An 18,055-nucleotide genomic window follows, 5' to 3' on the forward strand; every position below is an offset into this window, starting at 1 on the left:
TTCTTGTTCCGTTGAAAACCGAAGGGGAGGCTTCCACCTCGTGAACGAGTGTGTTCGTCAGAATTGGATTGCCGAGACGAAATAATGAAGGGCGGGGAAGGTAGCGGCGAGGTTGGGCTGCAGCAGGGCTTCTGCTGCCGGGAACTCGAGCTCCGAGAATTTCCCGATAAGTACGTGATCCGATCTCTCGATCCCAGCTTGCCAGATCAAGCCTTCGCCGTCAGCCGCTCGGACGGCGGTATCAAGTCGCTCACTGGTTGGTTCCTTCCCCACTCATCCCTCCTCCTAATCCAGATTGTTCAGGATAATCGATCCCTTCATATGTTTCCTCCTGACGTTTTTTCTTGTAGATCCCGTTAGCTGAAGCACAAATATTTTTTTTTCGAGTTTCTGAACTTGCCGTTCGTTTTTGGAGGAGTTACACAGAATCCATACTGTATTTTTCTTTATTTTTATTAATTTTTGTCGTCTTCTCCTTTTGAGTTTCTTAATTAGCCTGTTCTTACAGTATTCTAGATAGACTTGTCATTCATGACATGTCGTTTAACTCTTGAGCTTTGGTTATCTTTCGGAAAATCAATATGAGGGTTTAAGCGCATGCTTGATTGACCAGGCCTTCGTTTGAAACAATTTCTGATCTTGATCGGCTTTTTGCTTCAAGTCCTACTTGTATTGGCAGATCTTTATAAAGATTTTGTTGCTTGGCGGCAAAAGGTCTTATATATTAGTAAAATTTCGGCGGATGGATGTTCTGATGCCGTGTTCTGCACAAAATCAATTCAGACAGAAGGTTATTTGGCTAATCTGAAGATTTTGTTATCAGGAAGACATTTTGATGTCAGTTATTAGCTTGAAGGTGAGTAAGGGTTGAAAATAATCAACAAAAAATTCACTTTGGGTTTAAAGAGTTAGAGTAAGTCCAATAATCTTCCTTTCAAATGGTATTTATAGGAGTTTAGCTGAAGGACATTTTCATGTCTCGCTGAGATTTGCTATGTCACTTTTGATATTCGGGATGAAATCAAAATGTTTGTTGATCGAGGGCATTATATTTTTCTGACTGATGAAGGGATGGAGAACTATGTCATGTCACTATAAAGATTTATGTTAGATCATCATCACCTTATTGACAATGAAGGGATCAATGGAATCCCTATGTTTCAAGGTTAATGTTGATGAAGATTTGAATTGATTGTTTTGATTCACATGGATGTCTACAAGATTGGCATTAATGGTAATATGAATTGAATGGCCTAATTTACCCCAATTTTGATGCCAATGAAAGTATATTTCATTTAGTTTGACTTGTTGGCAGCACAATATCAATGCAATCAAGCATTATAGTAGCTAGAAGGACCATGGTTGAATAAAGATCTTCTGAGCCCCAAATATTTTGATTATGTCGTGAAAATTTCAAAAGCACTTGAATTTAATTTATATCAATGCTTAGTCAATTGCATCTTTATTTTAAAGATGTTGATAGCTCGATTGATGTTTTTTTAAACCATAGATTGATTTTTTAACTTTCGACCGCGATTGCTTTCATGATGTCAACATGGTCGTACTTGACATCTTCTTTGGATTGGGACCGAGTGTGTTTGAATTGTCCCAATTGTTTCTCTTTTTCGTCAAATTTTGATTACACCATTCTCATAGGTACTAATATTTGAGGATCTTGAAGTCTAACCCAGAATATTTATGAAGCTGACTTTTTGTTTTTTTCTTTTATCCATCAAAATTGGGCACAAGTTAATGATCATCTTAAAAGTTCATATGACCATTGATGATCTTAGTTAGATTATGGTTTCAAAATTGATTTTATTTCTTTACCTGTAGCAATAAAACCTCGATAACTAAAATCAACTAGTGACACAATTTGCGAGCCTATCATGACATAGAAATTCTTGGCATGCTAAGGCCTTGTGTGCATCATGTGTTGCATGAGGCTAGGGTTGAGTGCCTAATAGGAGATAAAGGGGCACCACCTATCAGAGGTCTCTTAGTGACAATTTTTGAAGTAGCCACCTCTTGTTAGGTGGTTGTATATCAACCGCTTTTTATGAGTAGATAAAATGGTTCATGGGTTTTATAAATACCCCTTTCCCATCATATGCATTGTAAGTCTAAAAAGTTAACACTCAGGCTATGAGTGTTGGAAGTATATATACTATAATTATGCAGAGCTTTTAGATTAGATTATCAAATAAGACTTTTATTTTATTTTTTGTTGATAAGGTGACAATATTGATATTAGGTGCTGGATTTTAAACTAAGGCTCTAGCTCTTTGTTTGGCATGCAAGCAACAAGGGTGAGCTTGTTCGCTAACTTTTCAGCTTAGCACCTACCCACACACCCTTCATTTTACGGCAAGATGGAAATGGTGATCTCGATATTAATATTTCAGCTCAGACTCCTTTGCACTTTGTTCAGTGTAGGGTTATAGTGACTATCTCAATTGGCAAAATTTCTATTTTACCTCCCACCATGAGCTATTTGTTGGTATTTTAGTCAGTGGTGGGCCTAGGTGAAGACCATTCAACTTAGACCCCATTCTATGCTCGTTCTTTGGTAGCGAGATGACAATAATGGTTTTAAATGCTAAGATTTTAGCTCAGTTCCTCTTTGCATGGTGAAAGTGGTGGAGCTCGGTGCTGATTTTTCAACACAAGCCCCCTCTGCGCACTGTGTTTGCTGACAAGATGTTAATGGAAAGGTTCTGTTTTGTGGTCCTCGCTATCATTCAACTTCTGATCAATTGCACTTGTTTGATTAATGACATTGATTTGTACTCACAGATTGTCATATGACAAGGTTTTGGATTGGAGGATGATTTTTTCTCTCTTATAAGTAATTTTTTTCTCTCGTAAAATTCCTGATAAAAAAACAACAGGAAATATTGGTTTTTTCCTTCTCAATCTTCAGTAAGAGTTTTACATTTTGATTGAAATTTTGAATTTCAAGAGTTCAAGAGAAAAGGTAAAAACTAAAAACAAAAAAAAAAAAAAGAAAGAAAGATGATTTTTTTTTTTCTTTTGATTGAGAGTTTTAGAAGAAAAGAGAGAAAAACCTTATATTCATGATTTTGCTTCTCTCCCAAAAGTGCAGAATGTTGAGAGAAGGGAATCATTTAAGGTTCTATTTGAGGTAGCTTCTGCATTGCTTTGCTTTTCAAATCACTGCCACACTTTCATCTGGCTACTATTTTTTTGTTTCTATTCAAAGCTTTGTGGTTGGAAGCTACTTTTCATAATTAGATCAACTAGTATTTCGTAGTTATATGAAAGTTGTTATTCAATATTTTAAAAAAAGAAATTGTTTATAATCACAACAGCCCTTACAAAATTTGCTTTTACTGCAATAACTTGACAGCCATTATTGTAAAATGCCACAACTGCTATGAACAAATAATTTTTTTAAATTTTTGATGAGACACAAACTAGTGGTGTAAATGAGTCGAGTCAAGAGCTCATGCCACCCTTGGCTTGAGCTTAAGCTTGGCTCGAGCTCGATTAATTACTCAATTTTGAGCTCGAGCTCGAGCTTAAGTTTATGAGTTAAAGTGAGCTCACGAGCCAACTTGTTTATTATAAAAGAGAGAGAACAATATTAATTTAATCTGCAACTATAATTAAATGACAAATAAAATAAGCAATTAAAAGATAAATAATAAGAAATCATATGATATAAAATATAAATATTTTTTTAAAATATTTTTAATAATTTAAAAATAAAGTCTTGAAAATTAATATTTTTTGAGTATATTTTACATTAATATTTTCTTAAATGAGTCAGCTCACAATCTAACAAGCCGAGTCGGGGTTGACTTGAGCTTGGCTTGTTAGCTCATCAAGCTCAACTCAAGTTCCATTTGTTGAACTGAAGCCTGAGTCGGCTTACCAGTCCGCTTGGCTCATTTACACCCTAACACTTTTAATAAATGAATCATATCCTATCTTTATTTCAATGATAATGTATATGCCAAATTAGCTATAAAATTTTATTTTCTTTCTTGTCTTTCAACTTTCAACAAGAATAATTTTCTTCTTTCTTAAAGTTCCCAACATGATGAAAAGAAAATGTATGCTTTCTTTTTTCTGCACATTTATATTTTTTTCTTTTCCTTTCTCTCTCTGGGGATGGAATGCTTTGTGCAACTATGCTACGATAATGCTGATAATTTTATAAAGTTTGTCAAGTGATTAAATACTTTGGCTTAAATGGTGAAACATGGCATAAGTGATTCGCATTGAGTTGTATAATATAAAAAAGATGCAGTTTTGAATAACTATAGGAACTAGAGTTGATGCCAATTGAATTTAATCACACTTTCTTATTCATTTTTCTTTGCAGGGGATGCTATATCTGAAAGTCCTTCTAAAGTTTCACAGATTTTTGGTGTGGTTGGAATTCTAAGATTGATATCGGGTAATCCTTATGCGGGTCTCGTTAAATTGCTGCATTTCATGTCAAGTAAATTGCAATATCTTATGTATGCTTCAACAAGTTGTGATAGATGACATCCTTTTATAGATATTTTATTGAACGAAGATTTACGTACATTCGCTCAATTCCTATGAAACGATTTATCTAACACCTAAACTTTATTTTTTATATATATGTCACCTTACTTATGGATGAAAAGGTGTCATGGGAAAGTAGTGGAAATTTCTATGTGACATGAAATAGTTTGGTGATTTAAATGAAGAAAGTAAAGTTTATGTGTTAGATATGTAAATACATAGGAATTGGGTGGTATGTATGTAAATGCCCCTTTATCAAAAGTACGTGCTGTTGTTATTATGCTTATAGTGCTTCTTTAATGGGCACATTCTACCACTTATTTCCTAAACTTAATGCCCACTTCACAAGGTTTCCCTCCTCTCTTATTGTGATATGTCAAAATAAAAGTCGCAATGTGTTACCTTTGCGTGTGAACTCAATTTGGCAATGTGTTCTTTTGCATTTTTTTAAAAGAAATTTTATGCAACAGTTTTGTTTTTTAATGGGAAATGTGTGATGGGAAGCTATACATTGTATGCTTACATCCTTGTGGCTTTACAATCACGGGAAATTCTTTTGCAGAACTCATTCATCTATTTGATAAATAATAATGCTCTGACAGGAGTTTAAATTTGAAGATGAAATAAAAAAAGAATTACAAAAATTCGTCTTTTTTTATTTTTTTATGATTGAGAGTTTAAAATGGGAAGAGAAGTAAGAAAGTGAGAGGAGGAATTTCTTCAACAAATAAGCTTTAGCTTATTTTGGAGTTAGAGGAGTTGATTTAAGTAATTTTTGATAATATACCCAAAATACGTTTTTTCTAGTTAAATGACAATTGCTTATCACTTCTCAATCATTGTTTATCTGTTTTTCTTCGTATGGGTTAATTAATTTCTAAATTTATTTAGTGAATAAAAATTGTAATTAACTATATCAATTAGTAAATTATTAATTAAGATGTTTTTTTATGTTGATTGCTAAAAAGGTTTAGATAGGCTGATTTGAAAGTGAATGTTAATTATTATGTTATCAGTCTAAATAATTAATAAAAATATAATAATTAGAATATTTTCTTATTTTTTCTGTAATAATTAAAAAATTATACTTACTTTCCTCTTATAATTACTATGTTATCAGTCTAAATATATAGGCTGATTTTAGTTTTCTTTATGAATATTGTTGTGTATTGTAATAATAAGAGGAAAGTAAGTGTAACATTGGGGCAATGGGAAGTTTTTGAAAAAAACCTCCATTCGAGGAGGGCACAATACCCATCAGGCGGGGAAAACCACAAACTCATTTGGAGAATTCTTTTAAAATTGGGGTTTCATGATTTTCTGTAGGTATAAAGGTGGAGCAATTGGGAAAACTTTTTCAAAAGAAATTCATTCAAGGAGAATACAGTACTCGTTAGGCTGAAAAATTGTGAATTCGTATAGAGAATTATTTTTAAAATCGGGGAGCTCTATGTTTGCAATCTAACCCTCTTTGCAGGTACACTAAAGGACCGTTGTATCTTTTGAGATCGCAGGTTAAATGTTTTTTTTTTAATTCCCCGTTGCTTTTTTTGAGATCGCGAGTTGAAAACTTTGATTTTGCTTCTCAGTCGCAGTGTTTTACGACACTGACCAACATTTCTTTTGAGATAACTGAGAAGATTGACACTCTCTCGTGCCCCCTAATGGGGGTTGATGTCGGGAGGTTGCCGGAATTTCTGGTGAATTTGGACTTGTAATCATTTGATATTCTGAACTTTTAAAATAAAATAAAATAAAACATCACTCACTTTAATTTTAAAATGAATTTTAAATTTGAGCTTTCAAAATTTAGGCTCTTACGACTTCAAAATTTTGGGGACCTGGGCTCTTGAATATTTAGGCTCTTAGGGTTTTAAAAATTTTATAGTTTTGGGCTGTTAAAATATAAACTTTCAAGACTTAAAATATTAAAATATGTATTTTAAAATTTAAGCTCAAAATATTTTAAAATTGACTTTTTTGGACTTAAGCTCTTAGAGGACAAAAAATAATTCAAAAGCGAAACCCTTTAGAAATTTTAACATCCCATCACCGAATTCGCAATACATCTACTAGCGAATAGAAGACTATAAAATACTTGAAATGAAAATTTATGTGCAATCATTCACACCAAGTTTCAAGATGTGTAAATGGTTTAATCACTTTATCAAGTCTTAAGATAATATTCAATTTCAATATAACTATATGAAGTTTTAATCAAAGCTTTCAGATGCATTCTCTTAAGACCTTTGATTTAATTCATGTTTGAAACCATATAATAGCATTAAGTCACCAAATTCTTCATCTAAAATAGCTCAAATACATAAATTTAAATGCCATGCTCGCGTGTGCTCGGACCAATGTATTGGATGTTCAAATACTTAGATTTGAGAATGCTATACGGGCTAATCGGGCCGCCTTATCTATAAGATATGGTTATAAGTCCCACCTAATTAGTTCGATTCTCTTCCTCGTAAGGGTTGAAGTTAGCGAGTCTAGTAATTTTTAAGTAAACGCCCCAATTCTAATGATAATGATTTACAAGTCCAAATCAACTAATTCGATTCTCCCCCTTGTAAAGACAGGAGTCGATAAGATTTATACCCTAAAATGATGAAATTAACTGCCTCCTTTAAATATAAATGTTTAAAATGTTTAAATTCCCGATGATGACCGTGTTGGTTGAAGATTTCAACCAGAGGTGTTAATCTTTAAAATCAAAATTTTCAAAATAACCAACTAATATGTAAATAAAATTCAATCACTTAAAAAATAAAAACAAAATCTATCGACCATTCGCAACAGTTTGTCAAGGGTGAAAAATTTTTGATTGATTTCAACTCACAAAGAGCTAACATCATATGAAGTGTATCCCTATATTCACAATCAAAGTAATTTTATGCTAGTAAGGATGTGGCCCAAGTTCCCTGTTCGCATGGTTCTACTGTCAAATGATACCACAAAATAGCGGTTACAACTAGAGCTCTCCGACCGAGTGGTTGTTTCGGGTGTCGTCAAATGATACCATTATATTATGATCATGACCACATCCTGCATGTTCCCCAATGACTTTTTTTTCATTTGAGTTGTGAATCATAATGTTACAATTGATTGAAACAAAACCTTCTATTAGTAAAGATCGACATAAATTTGTTCCCTTAGACAAACATCTATCTCAGATCTACAAGGATATCTTGGACGACGCAACCCATAGCTGCTGACTAGAATTCTTCTGTCAGGTTGGGTCGATTGCTTTCTTTGATTAAGTAGATCAGGGACCACGATGGCTTGGGATAACAAAATCACGAGATTTGGCCATTCCCCCACCATCTGCTTTAAGCCTCCAGTGATAAATTTTACAATTTAAAATCCTAAGTCTGCTGCTATTATATGTTAAATATCAATTCTTAATGACTAGCTTTAATCGAAAGTGCTCTCTCTTATCAGGAGGGGTAATTAACAATAAGGGCTCGCACCTATGAGAAACCTCGAATCCCAGATAAAAAAGTTCTCATTAATGAAGTCAAAATCTCCGGGCAGTGTATTAACTAGAATCTAATATGTCTTCTGAAAATTTGAATTTCCAAAGCTCTCTCTCAAAAAAAAAAAAAAATAAAAAATAAAATAAAATAAAAAACATAAATGCAGAGAGTTGTCGTGGGGAGCGGTTGTGAATTTTCGGAGTCCATATCTTAGTATATCTATCATGTGTGGAGACTTCTAAGAACACCTTTTGCTTGATTTTATGCAATTTGGAGTTTTTTTTTTCTTTTTGGATGTCTGCTTTTCTAAGGGATATATACTCCTTTGCGTTCATGAAGTGATCCCTCATCTTTATTGAGAGGAGGCGGTGGAAGGTCCTAAGCTTTGTCTACCACCGACCAAGTCGCCGATCCCTTTTTCTTTATTTTTTTTCTACGACAGTTGCCATCACCGCTTCCCTCTTCTGAATCCTAGTTAATTCTTATATTTCTCCTTTTCTTTATTCTATAAACATTCCCAACCCCTTGTATCGAATTTCATACACCATCTATGAACTCTAGATCATTGTTATGCCTACTTTGAAGGTGCAGTTATATAGTTCCTATTAAATAAAAGTATATTGGGTACACATTATGTCCAGCTCCTCATTATATTCTTGGTTTTGAGATTTTTTTTTTTCCTATGAGCACTTCTAGGTGGCATCAAATTTCAAAGAATTTGTCTTGAATATTTTAATTTTGATCAATAAATATCTTTAATGATTGTATTTCAACTTTGTAACTCCAATCAAAGCGAAGGATTTTCTAATTTGACACAAATTTGAACAATTGGATCTCCGAGTCTAGTATGGATGGAATCTTTGGGCCATTCATGATTGTTATTGACATTCTATTAGATTAAAATTAAAGGCTTTTAAGGTTTTATCTTGTTTTTTTTTTAAAAACTTGGCTTGTGGCTTTTATATCTTATCTGCTTTTTGACTTGTTGGTTATTTTAAGTGGATTTGACATGCATACCACCCAATGATATTATTGTAATCACAATTTATTTGCCACAATTAGATCTCTAGTTGTGGCTAATTTGAACACAATGGAGAATACCAATACCAATTGATACGCCGCCAACATATTTTCATTATCCAACATGAATATAGAAGCATGACACGGATCTCGAGATAATATTTTGAGTAACAGATGTTCAAAACTTGATAAAAATTAATCCAGAGCTCCAATTTCAACAAACTTGTAGTCAAACTGACCGACTTGATGAGACGAAACTAATGATATAAAAACTAGTCCAATTCGAGTCAAATCAAACCCAATTTAAGTCATTAAATCACTCTTGGAAGATCTCCGGACATTTGGAAAGTCAAACGAATGCCGAAGATGACAAGTTTATAATTGAATCGAGCGTCTTGACAAGACAAATCCAACGAGCCCAAGATTGCACAATTCTGACATCGTCAAGACACTCATGTTGTCTGGTCGGAGGAAGCTCTCTGGACCGTTCGATAAAAATGGTTCATACTCCAACATTAATGACACCCCTAACGCTATAAATAGACCTGTACCCCTCTCATGAGGGGGGAGTTGAAATCTAGAGAGAGAGAGCCTGAGGTCTTGAGGAGCTGTAACTCATTATCATCGCCAACTGTCGTCGACCACTGTCGACTGCTGTCGACCACCGCCAACCTCAGTTGACCACTGCCGACCGTCGTCGACCACCACCAACATGACACCGTCAGTCAATGTTATAATTTGAAAAATCTAGTAACCCTTTCTCGTCTGTGGGATAAAAGCTCATCACTACGGTCCATGTGCCAACAACGATCAGCGTGGTCTTCAACCCATGCAGCTCTCGACTCTCGCCGCCTTAGCCTACGGACGTCATTCTCACCTCTACGGCCTACGTGGTTCACAGCTCATACAGCTCCAGACTCCGGCCCCCGCGACCTACAAACGTCATTCATACTCGTCTCTACTGCCTACGTGGTTCACAGTTTGTGCAGCTCCCGACTCCGACCCCCGCGGCCTACAGACGTCATCCATACTTGCTCCTACGGATTACATGGTCCAAAGTACGTGCATTTCCCGACTCCGGCCCCTGCGGCCTACGGACGTCAGTCATACTCACCCCTACGGCCTAAGTGGTTCACAGTTCGTGCAACTCACGACTTCGGCCCCCGTGGCTAACGGACGTCATTCATACTCACCCCTACGACCTATGTGTCTCGTGCAACTCGCGACTTCGGCCCTCGTGGCCTACAAACATCATTCATACTCGCCTCTACTGTCTACGTGGTTCACAGCTCGTGCAGCTCCCGACTCTGACCCTGCGGCCTATGAACATCATTCATACTTGCCCCTGCGGCTTACATGGCCCACAGTTCGTGTAGCTCCCACTCCGACCCCCGCGGCCTATGTACGTCATTCATACTTGCCCTTATAGCTTACGTGGTCCACAGTTTGTGCAATTCTCAACTCCGGCCTCCCTTGCCTACGGATGTCATTCAACTCCGGCCCCTGCAGCCTACAACCTACTTGAACCATCAAGATTATACTTAGATTAAATTTTTGGGATATTTGCTTTTTTCTGTAAAAATACATATTTTTTGCTTTCTGCTTAATTGTTGGGTGAATGACTTTCTGCTTTTTTTATTAAGATATGTTCTTTATTGCATGAATGTTTATGCAAAATTCTCATGTGGGTTTGAAATGTCTATCTTTTCAATTGACTTCGATTGTTTTGTTTCCTATCGATTATTGATTCTCCGTTGTGGTTCCATAAAGAGGTGGAAATTAATAGCCATATTTAGATTGAAGAACTTTCTTAGATTATTATAGTGGCCGTCATAAACTTTTTTTTCTATGCTAAAGCGATTAATTACCAAGTTTTGCTTTAATTTGATAATTTTCTGGCATTCATTAATATTATTGTGGTGCCTGTAACACAATTGTTGGATGAAACATTAACTTGTTGAATATTTTCTCCAATTTTTTTTAGCATTTAGGAAAAGGCACCGAACCAGCTTTTCCCTCTTTAGTAAAGCTAACTGTGGCTTTCTGTAATTTGTTTAGATTGAACTCATCATTTCGATACAGGAACATACATACTGGTTATAACCTCCCGGGAGGAAATTGGAACCTATTTTGACTCCCCAATTTATTCTGCGAAGTCCATGAGATTTTTATCCTGCCATAAAGCTTGGAGAACTTCTCAGGAGGTACACTGTTCTGAATTTGTAGTGTTCTACTCCAACTATCATAAATTCCTTGTGCATCTTCTTCTTCAGAGTTCATACTCACTCCACTCTGCAATTGTATGTATAAAAAGGAAGGAAGATGCATACCACTTAATTTTTATCTCACACCTAAACTTCAATTTTTACATATACGCTGCCTTACCTATGCATGAAATAAAGTATTTCACTTTTTGAAATTTAAAATAGTGGTATTTTTGATGTGATAAGAAAGATTTGGGTGGTACAAATATAAAAGTAAAGTTTAGGTGTTAAATGTGTATATACGTATATATGCCCCAAAAAGGAAATTCATTCCACCTTTTATGCATGTCTCTGTGCAGAAAAGAGATGAGGGTTACTTCATGTCTTTGTTGAGGATAGTGGAGTCAACACCTGGTTTATATTATTCTTATGAGTTAGATCTAACGTTAAAGTAAGTTTCTCGGTATGTGTTTCTTAGGAGTATCTTTCTTCAAATTACTCTCATTTCAACTTTGGAATTACATCAGTTTTGCCTGGAAATAGCATGATAAATTAAATATCTGGGCCTTTTTATGTAGCTTACAGAGATCATGCAAGTTGGATGAAGTGAGACTTAGCAAACCCCTTTGGAAACAGGTTAGCTACTGTGTAAATGGTTCTATTGTTGTCCTATTTTCCCTTTTTCTTGTTTGGGGCATATACATACATAGCACACAATTTTTATGTATTTACATATCTCACAGATAAACTTTTTTATTTACACACATAGCATTCAAAATTGTAATATCACTTCAAAATAGCATTGTTATCACTTTTTAAAAGTGAAATACACATTTTCATGTGTACCAAAGTGCCATGTATGTAAATATGAACTTTTAGGTGTAAGATTTTTAAATTCATAAGAATTGTGTGCTAGGTATGTAAATTTTCCTTTTTTGTTTTTGTCTTTACTTGAGAGCGTGAATAAAGTAAACACTATCACTATATTTCAGCACCCTTACCCAAACAACCCATCTCTCATAGCCTAGGAAATATGAATGTTCACCTTGCACTTCTTGATTGGATACTATGACTGACATTGTATTTATTTGAAGTTGCAAACACAGTGGCGGGTTAAAATTGTTGAAGCTAAAATAACCTTCTGTCATGTTTTGTTGGCTATTTTAATCTTTCTATTGAACTTTGTGACTCAAAGTATTGTTTTATTTTTTGTGCTATGAAAAAAAAAATGCAAGTTATCTTGTTACAGATTTATAGCATCTCTATCTTATCATGCATGTATTTTGTTTTAGAACTGCTTATTTTACTTTGAACTTGAAAATTTCAAAAGTTTGGTAGTTTTTTACATTCTACTTTAAGATGGGCACTCGAAAATACTGAATGAAGCTTGGTAGTCTTACTTTCCTTTCTGCATTTCTCTGCTGCGCATAACTACAGAAATTGAACCCGGCTTCTTCTTTTTGCCAGAACTGTACATTAATGAATTCATGCATGAAACTTGCTTTTAATGTTTTGCTCTACATTTCAGGCTGACCCACGCTATATTTGGAATAAAACCTTGCTCGAAGATCTTATTGAGCATAAGGTTGTAATCTTATTTGAATAATAATCATATTATTGATTGTTGAACTGCAAAGATTAATATTAACTTAGATCTTCATTGTTTTGCAGCTTGATGCGTTTATCATTCCTATCATACAAGGAAATATCCTTTCATTGAAAAATTATGTATCTGAAAGAACTTATTTTTATGTATTTTCCAAGTTTGTGAAAGCCAAACAGGTTCAATGTTCAATTGTTCAACTGAGGTTGAACCGGATGATATAATAATGATACAATAATACTTTTTAATTGGTTCAATAAATAATATTTTAATTTAAGACATTTTAATTTTGAATATTTTGAATAATATACTATTCAAAAATTGGAGACAACATTTTCTCCATTTTTTATTTAAATATATATTTTTTTAACCATCCGATCAAAATTAAATAATTTTAATTAGTAATATTAAAACAAGCGTGTTCTTTAAAAATCAGAGAAGTTTGCCGGTTCGTCGGTTTGCCGATTCAACACTGGTTATCACAAGTTTAATACAGTTCTGTGCATAAATGGTTTTTAGTTTGGACAGAGCCGGTCTAATGGCTGCTCAAGGTTGAACCGGTCGAATCCATGAGTCCGGTCAGGTTTTTAAAACCATGGTATTTTCATACGCATTGTTCTATTTTTGGAGAAATCTGGCTTTAGCTTCCATATGCCTATGTTGTTTGTCATGACATGTACATATTAGGATGGATAACACTTTTGTTCTTCATATGATGCTTTAAGGACACACTTGTGGTATGCCTTAACAGTATTTTAAGCTTCCGAACGATCGACTTCACTCTCAAACATTTGCCTGCCAAGATTTCTTTGATCTCACGAAGATGTAACCGCCGTCTCGGTAATTTACTATGATTATTACTTTAGAGAAGTTGCATTGCATCCGAGTTTAATAGTCTTAATACCAATTAATTCATGCTTGAATCTTTTTCTAATGTTGAAACAAATTTTTCAGGAACTAGAATGTGGAGGAGAGGAGCCAATCTTGAAGGTGATACAGCTAACTTTATTGAAACAGAGCAATTGTTAGAATTGGAAGGGTTTAAGTTCTCATTCTTACAGGTGATTCTATATTTTGCACCTTAATTGGTTAAATCAGTTGGCAAAAGTTTTGTTTGGATGTGTTGGTTTCTTGAAAATGAGAAAGAAGAGAAAACTTAAGCTGAATTGATGTAGATTGAAGGGAAAAATTAGAACCGCACACCTTTTGTGTAGCCTTACAATATTTAATCTTGGAGCTAATAATAAACTTTCAAGAAAAAGACCTAAAAACAGTCAAGAAAATAACAAGAAACAAAATCAAGAAAAATAGTAACTAACTTTTAAGATTAAGGAACAAACTTGACTCAATTAAACCTAAACTCAATAAGTAGTCCTAAGCATGTATTCCAACACTCCTCCTTGCTTTAGGAGTTGCGAACACCAAATTTCTGTCTTAGAAACTCAAACTTGCTGATTGAAAGTGACTTTGCAAACAAATCTAACAACTGATCTTCAGATTTGCAATGAACCAGAGTCACTAATTCTTCTTTCTGCACTTCTCTTAGAAAAAATAACTTGATGTTGAAATGCTTAGTTTTCCCATGAAACACAGGATTATGGGAAATGGAAATTGAAATGACAGCTTGATTGTCAACAAAATTTTCAGTGTTTTCTTTCTGCTTCAGATTGAGATCCATTAAAATTTTCCTCAGCATTTTACCATTCTTTCTCTTGGGAGAATCATCATCGAAGTCGTTGGAGAAATGGGAGGGGAGCTTAGCAGCTTCCCTTCCCAGGGAGCAGTGAATTGTAGTCTGATTTAAGAGAGTCCGTCCTCTCAACTATTTTGTCATTGTTCCCTGGTGTGAGAACTGTTGCAGCTGCTTCAGTTGTCTTTCTCCATTGATTTGACTACACCCTAAGCCTCCTCAGCTCAGATTTTAGTTGTTTATTCTCATCCATAATGCTTTACAGCTGTGTTTCCTTATCCAAGAGGTTTGCTTTCAGTTCTGTGATTTCTATAGTAGCTTTTATCAGCCTCATCTCCGAATCAAATTGGCTCGCTATTGCCTCATCCATTTCATATTTCAATTCTCCATTCATTCGCGACATGGCTCGGAGTTTGTTTTCATGCTCAAAAGGCAAGCTTTCAACTCTAAAAGTTATGTAGTTGTTTTTTATAAGGTTGACTCTAGTTCTAATTCCCTCAGCCCTGCATCAACTTTCACATGCCTAGCCATCTCAATTGCTGATTGAATATTCATAGTACTTTCAATTTGTTCTTGTTGGATTGAGTGAAAAACTCCTCCCTGCCATCTTAACTTCAAACATCTTTGGTTCGTAGCATCCTCTATCACACAGGTCTTCTTCATGAACAACACTTTGAATCCATTTTTTATTAATTGACCAACACTGAGCAAGTTTTGATCAATATCTAGTACATAGAGAACATCGGCGATTAACTTGGTTTCTGAACAACTTGCAATGACTACGGTGCCCTTTCCTTTGACTGCAATATATTCACCATTCCCAATTCTGATCTTCTTGGACTCGGTGCTCTTTAATTCCTTGAACAACTCCTTGTCATGTGTCATATGATTAGTGCATCCACTATCAATAAGTCAATTTTCACTTGTTTCATAACTCGTGAAATAAGTTGCAATGAAAAGATGGTCATCTTCTTCTTGATCTACTACTTGTGTTTCATCTCCTTGTTGTTGATCTTTATTCTTGCAAATGACTGCTTCATGTCCCATTTGATTGCATTTGCTGCACTTGTTGCACTTTGCATCTGGTCTTCTCCAGCATTTGAAAGGAGGATGATCTTTCTTGCCACAATGTTGACATGGAGGATAATCTTTTTTTACTCATAATATTTTATTTTCAATTTTGTTTCTGTTCTTAGGTGCAGAGCTTGTTCACTTGTAGCTTGAAACTTCTTGTTCTTGGGCCACCTATTCTTTTCGTCATCTTGATGCTTGACTGGTAGAGCTCCTTCGATGACTCCTTTTTCCCTCATTACACGCCTCTGCTCTTGTGCTTCTAAAGCACTTAAGAGTTCTGTCAAAGCAATCTTTGACAGATCCTTCTTGTTTTCTAAGGTGGTGATGGTAGCCTCAAATCTTCTAGGCACTATTACAAGGATCTTCTGAACAATCCTTGAATCTTCCAGAGAATAACCCAATAATTTGACACGATTTGCTATGTTGAGTAGTCTGTCAGAGCACTCATTTATGGTTTCTGTCTCCTTCATCTTTTGCAATTCAAAGTCACGAACCAAGTTTAACATCTGCATTCATCTCCTTCCTTTCATCTCCTTCATACTCGGATTTGAGATAATCCCAAATCCCCTTTGGCGTTTTCAATGACATGATACGAGTGAAGATCGTGGAGTAAATTGCAGCAAACATGCAAGCTTTTTCCTTGGACTTATTTGTCTTCTTCTCCTTTTGTGCTTTAATTTGTGCTACGGTGGTTAATTTGTGCTACGGTGGTACGGTGGTATTTTTCAGGGAGAAGAGGAATGTCATAGTCTTCTTCCACTGCTTCCCAGAGATCCAATACTTCCATGTACGTCTCTGTGCGGATAGCCCAGATCCTGTAGTTGTCTCCATCAAACACTGGTGGAGCAATTGAGGAAAAACTAGCTTCGATCTCCATTGCCGCTCAAACTCATGCACATGTCCCTTAAGATGAGAGCTCTGATACCAAATTGTTGGTTTCTTGAAAATGAGAAAGAGGAGAAAACTTAAGTTGAATTGCTGTAGATTAAAGGGAAAAAATTAGAACCACACACCTTTTGTGTAGCCTTACAATATTTAAACTTGGAGCTAATAATAAACTTCCAAGAAAAAAGACCTAAAAAGCAGCCAAGAAAATAATAAGAAACAAAATCAAGAAAAATAGCAACTAACTCTTAAGATTAAGGAACAAACTTGACTCAATTAAACCTAGATTCAATAAACAGTCCTAAGCATGTATTCCATAGGATGTGTAAAATTTATCTAAGCCTAGCGGTATGCTTGAAAATTCAACTGCCTTGAACTACAGGTCTGTTAAATGCAAGTATCACATAGCATTATGTTCGAACAGCTTCAGGATCACTACCTTCTCTCTAGCTTTATAAAGGCAACATCTGGACCGGAGATGTTTTGTCTTAGTGAGCAAGATGTAGGATTCAGGGTGGATTAATCGAAAAAACCTCATAAATTTAGTCATAACTCATACATATGACATAAGCTATCAATATATTTTTTTAGTTTATTTTTATAAAATCCTAAATCACAAATCTCAACCTTAAATGTTAATATAAAATGAAAGTTGAGATTTAAGACAAGCCCATCTTTAAAATACTTTATAAGGATTAAGATTCACGACGACTTTGCCGTCATTGTCATCATCTTCCGAAGAATTATCCTATGTTTATATCTTCATCTGATTATTTCTCTATCCTCCAAATCTTAATCATTACGTTTTTCATTTTATTTCTTATGTTAATTGCTTATATGTTATATAATTAAAAATAAAATAATTAATTAATTGCATAATCAAGTAATCATACTTAAATTACTTTATGGCCTTTTTGAGATATTATAGCAGTTATATTATATAAAAATATAATATAATGCAATAATTTATATGAATAAGATAATGGTGATTTATATACATACCACATAAATATTATAAATTTTACATATCCAACACTTGAATTTTGACATCTACTTGTATAACATTTTAGTTTTATTATCATATCAGAATTTATGCATGAAATAGTGTATTTTGTCTTAGAAAAATTAATATTAATGATATTTTTGATGTAATGCTAAAGATTTTGGTGTTATATGTGCAAATGTTAAAATTTAGGGTTTAGATATGTAAATACATAATCTTTGTCCTTTTAATATGGTATAATGTAACTTTTTTAACATAACCTAAATGGGCACTGCCTGAAACTCTCAAAGCATAATGGCTGGAGGTGTACACCTCATATAAAAAAGGCATTAGTTTCATTGGTGATTACAAGGCAAGTCTCAAGGTGATTTTGAGATCCTCGGTGCAAGGCACCTCGTGGCATGCACTTCGAATGCCTTTTTAAACACAACTTTCTGTTTTCTATTTGGTTTTCTATTGCAGTATGGTGCAACTGTTAGTATTTTTTTTATTAAAATTGGATGATCATGAGTTTGAACTGTAGGAACATTCCCATATAATATAAGAACCTACATGTTTTAACCCCTCTTTCCC

The 18,055-nt window shown here is 34.6% G+C and overlaps 1 protein-coding gene across 4 annotated transcripts in view; it reads left to right on the plus strand.

The window, feature by feature from the left end:
* Nucleotides 1–18,055, plus strand: part of LOC110023205 (phosphoinositide phosphatase SAC8) — a 34,463-nt gene continuing 16,408 nt past the window's right edge. For all 4 annotated transcript variants that reach the window (XM_020722504.1, XM_020722505.1, XM_020722506.1 and 1 more), the window contains exons 1-9: nt 1–256; nt 4,352–4,426; nt 11,106–11,227; nt 11,587–11,678; nt 11,806–11,863; nt 12,756–12,812; nt 12,899–12,932; nt 13,590–13,670; nt 13,785–13,891. In XM_020722504.1, coding sequence (XP_020578163.1) covers nt 85–256; nt 4,352–4,426; nt 11,106–11,227; nt 11,587–11,678; nt 11,806–11,863; nt 12,756–12,812; nt 12,899–12,932; nt 13,590–13,670; nt 13,785–13,891 — 798 coding nt within the window. In that variant the 5' untranslated portion in view covers nt 1–84. The remainder of the gene's footprint in view (nt 257–4,351; nt 4,427–11,105; nt 11,228–11,586; nt 11,679–11,805; nt 11,864–12,755; nt 12,813–12,898; nt 12,933–13,589; nt 13,671–13,784; nt 13,892–18,055) is intronic.

Source organism: Phalaenopsis equestris, unplaced genomic scaffold (assembly GCF_001263595.1).
Source record: "Phalaenopsis equestris unplaced genomic scaffold, ASM126359v1 Scaffold000223, whole genome shotgun sequence".
Taxonomy (NCBI): domain Eukaryota; kingdom Viridiplantae; phylum Streptophyta; class Magnoliopsida; order Asparagales; family Orchidaceae; genus Phalaenopsis; species Phalaenopsis equestris.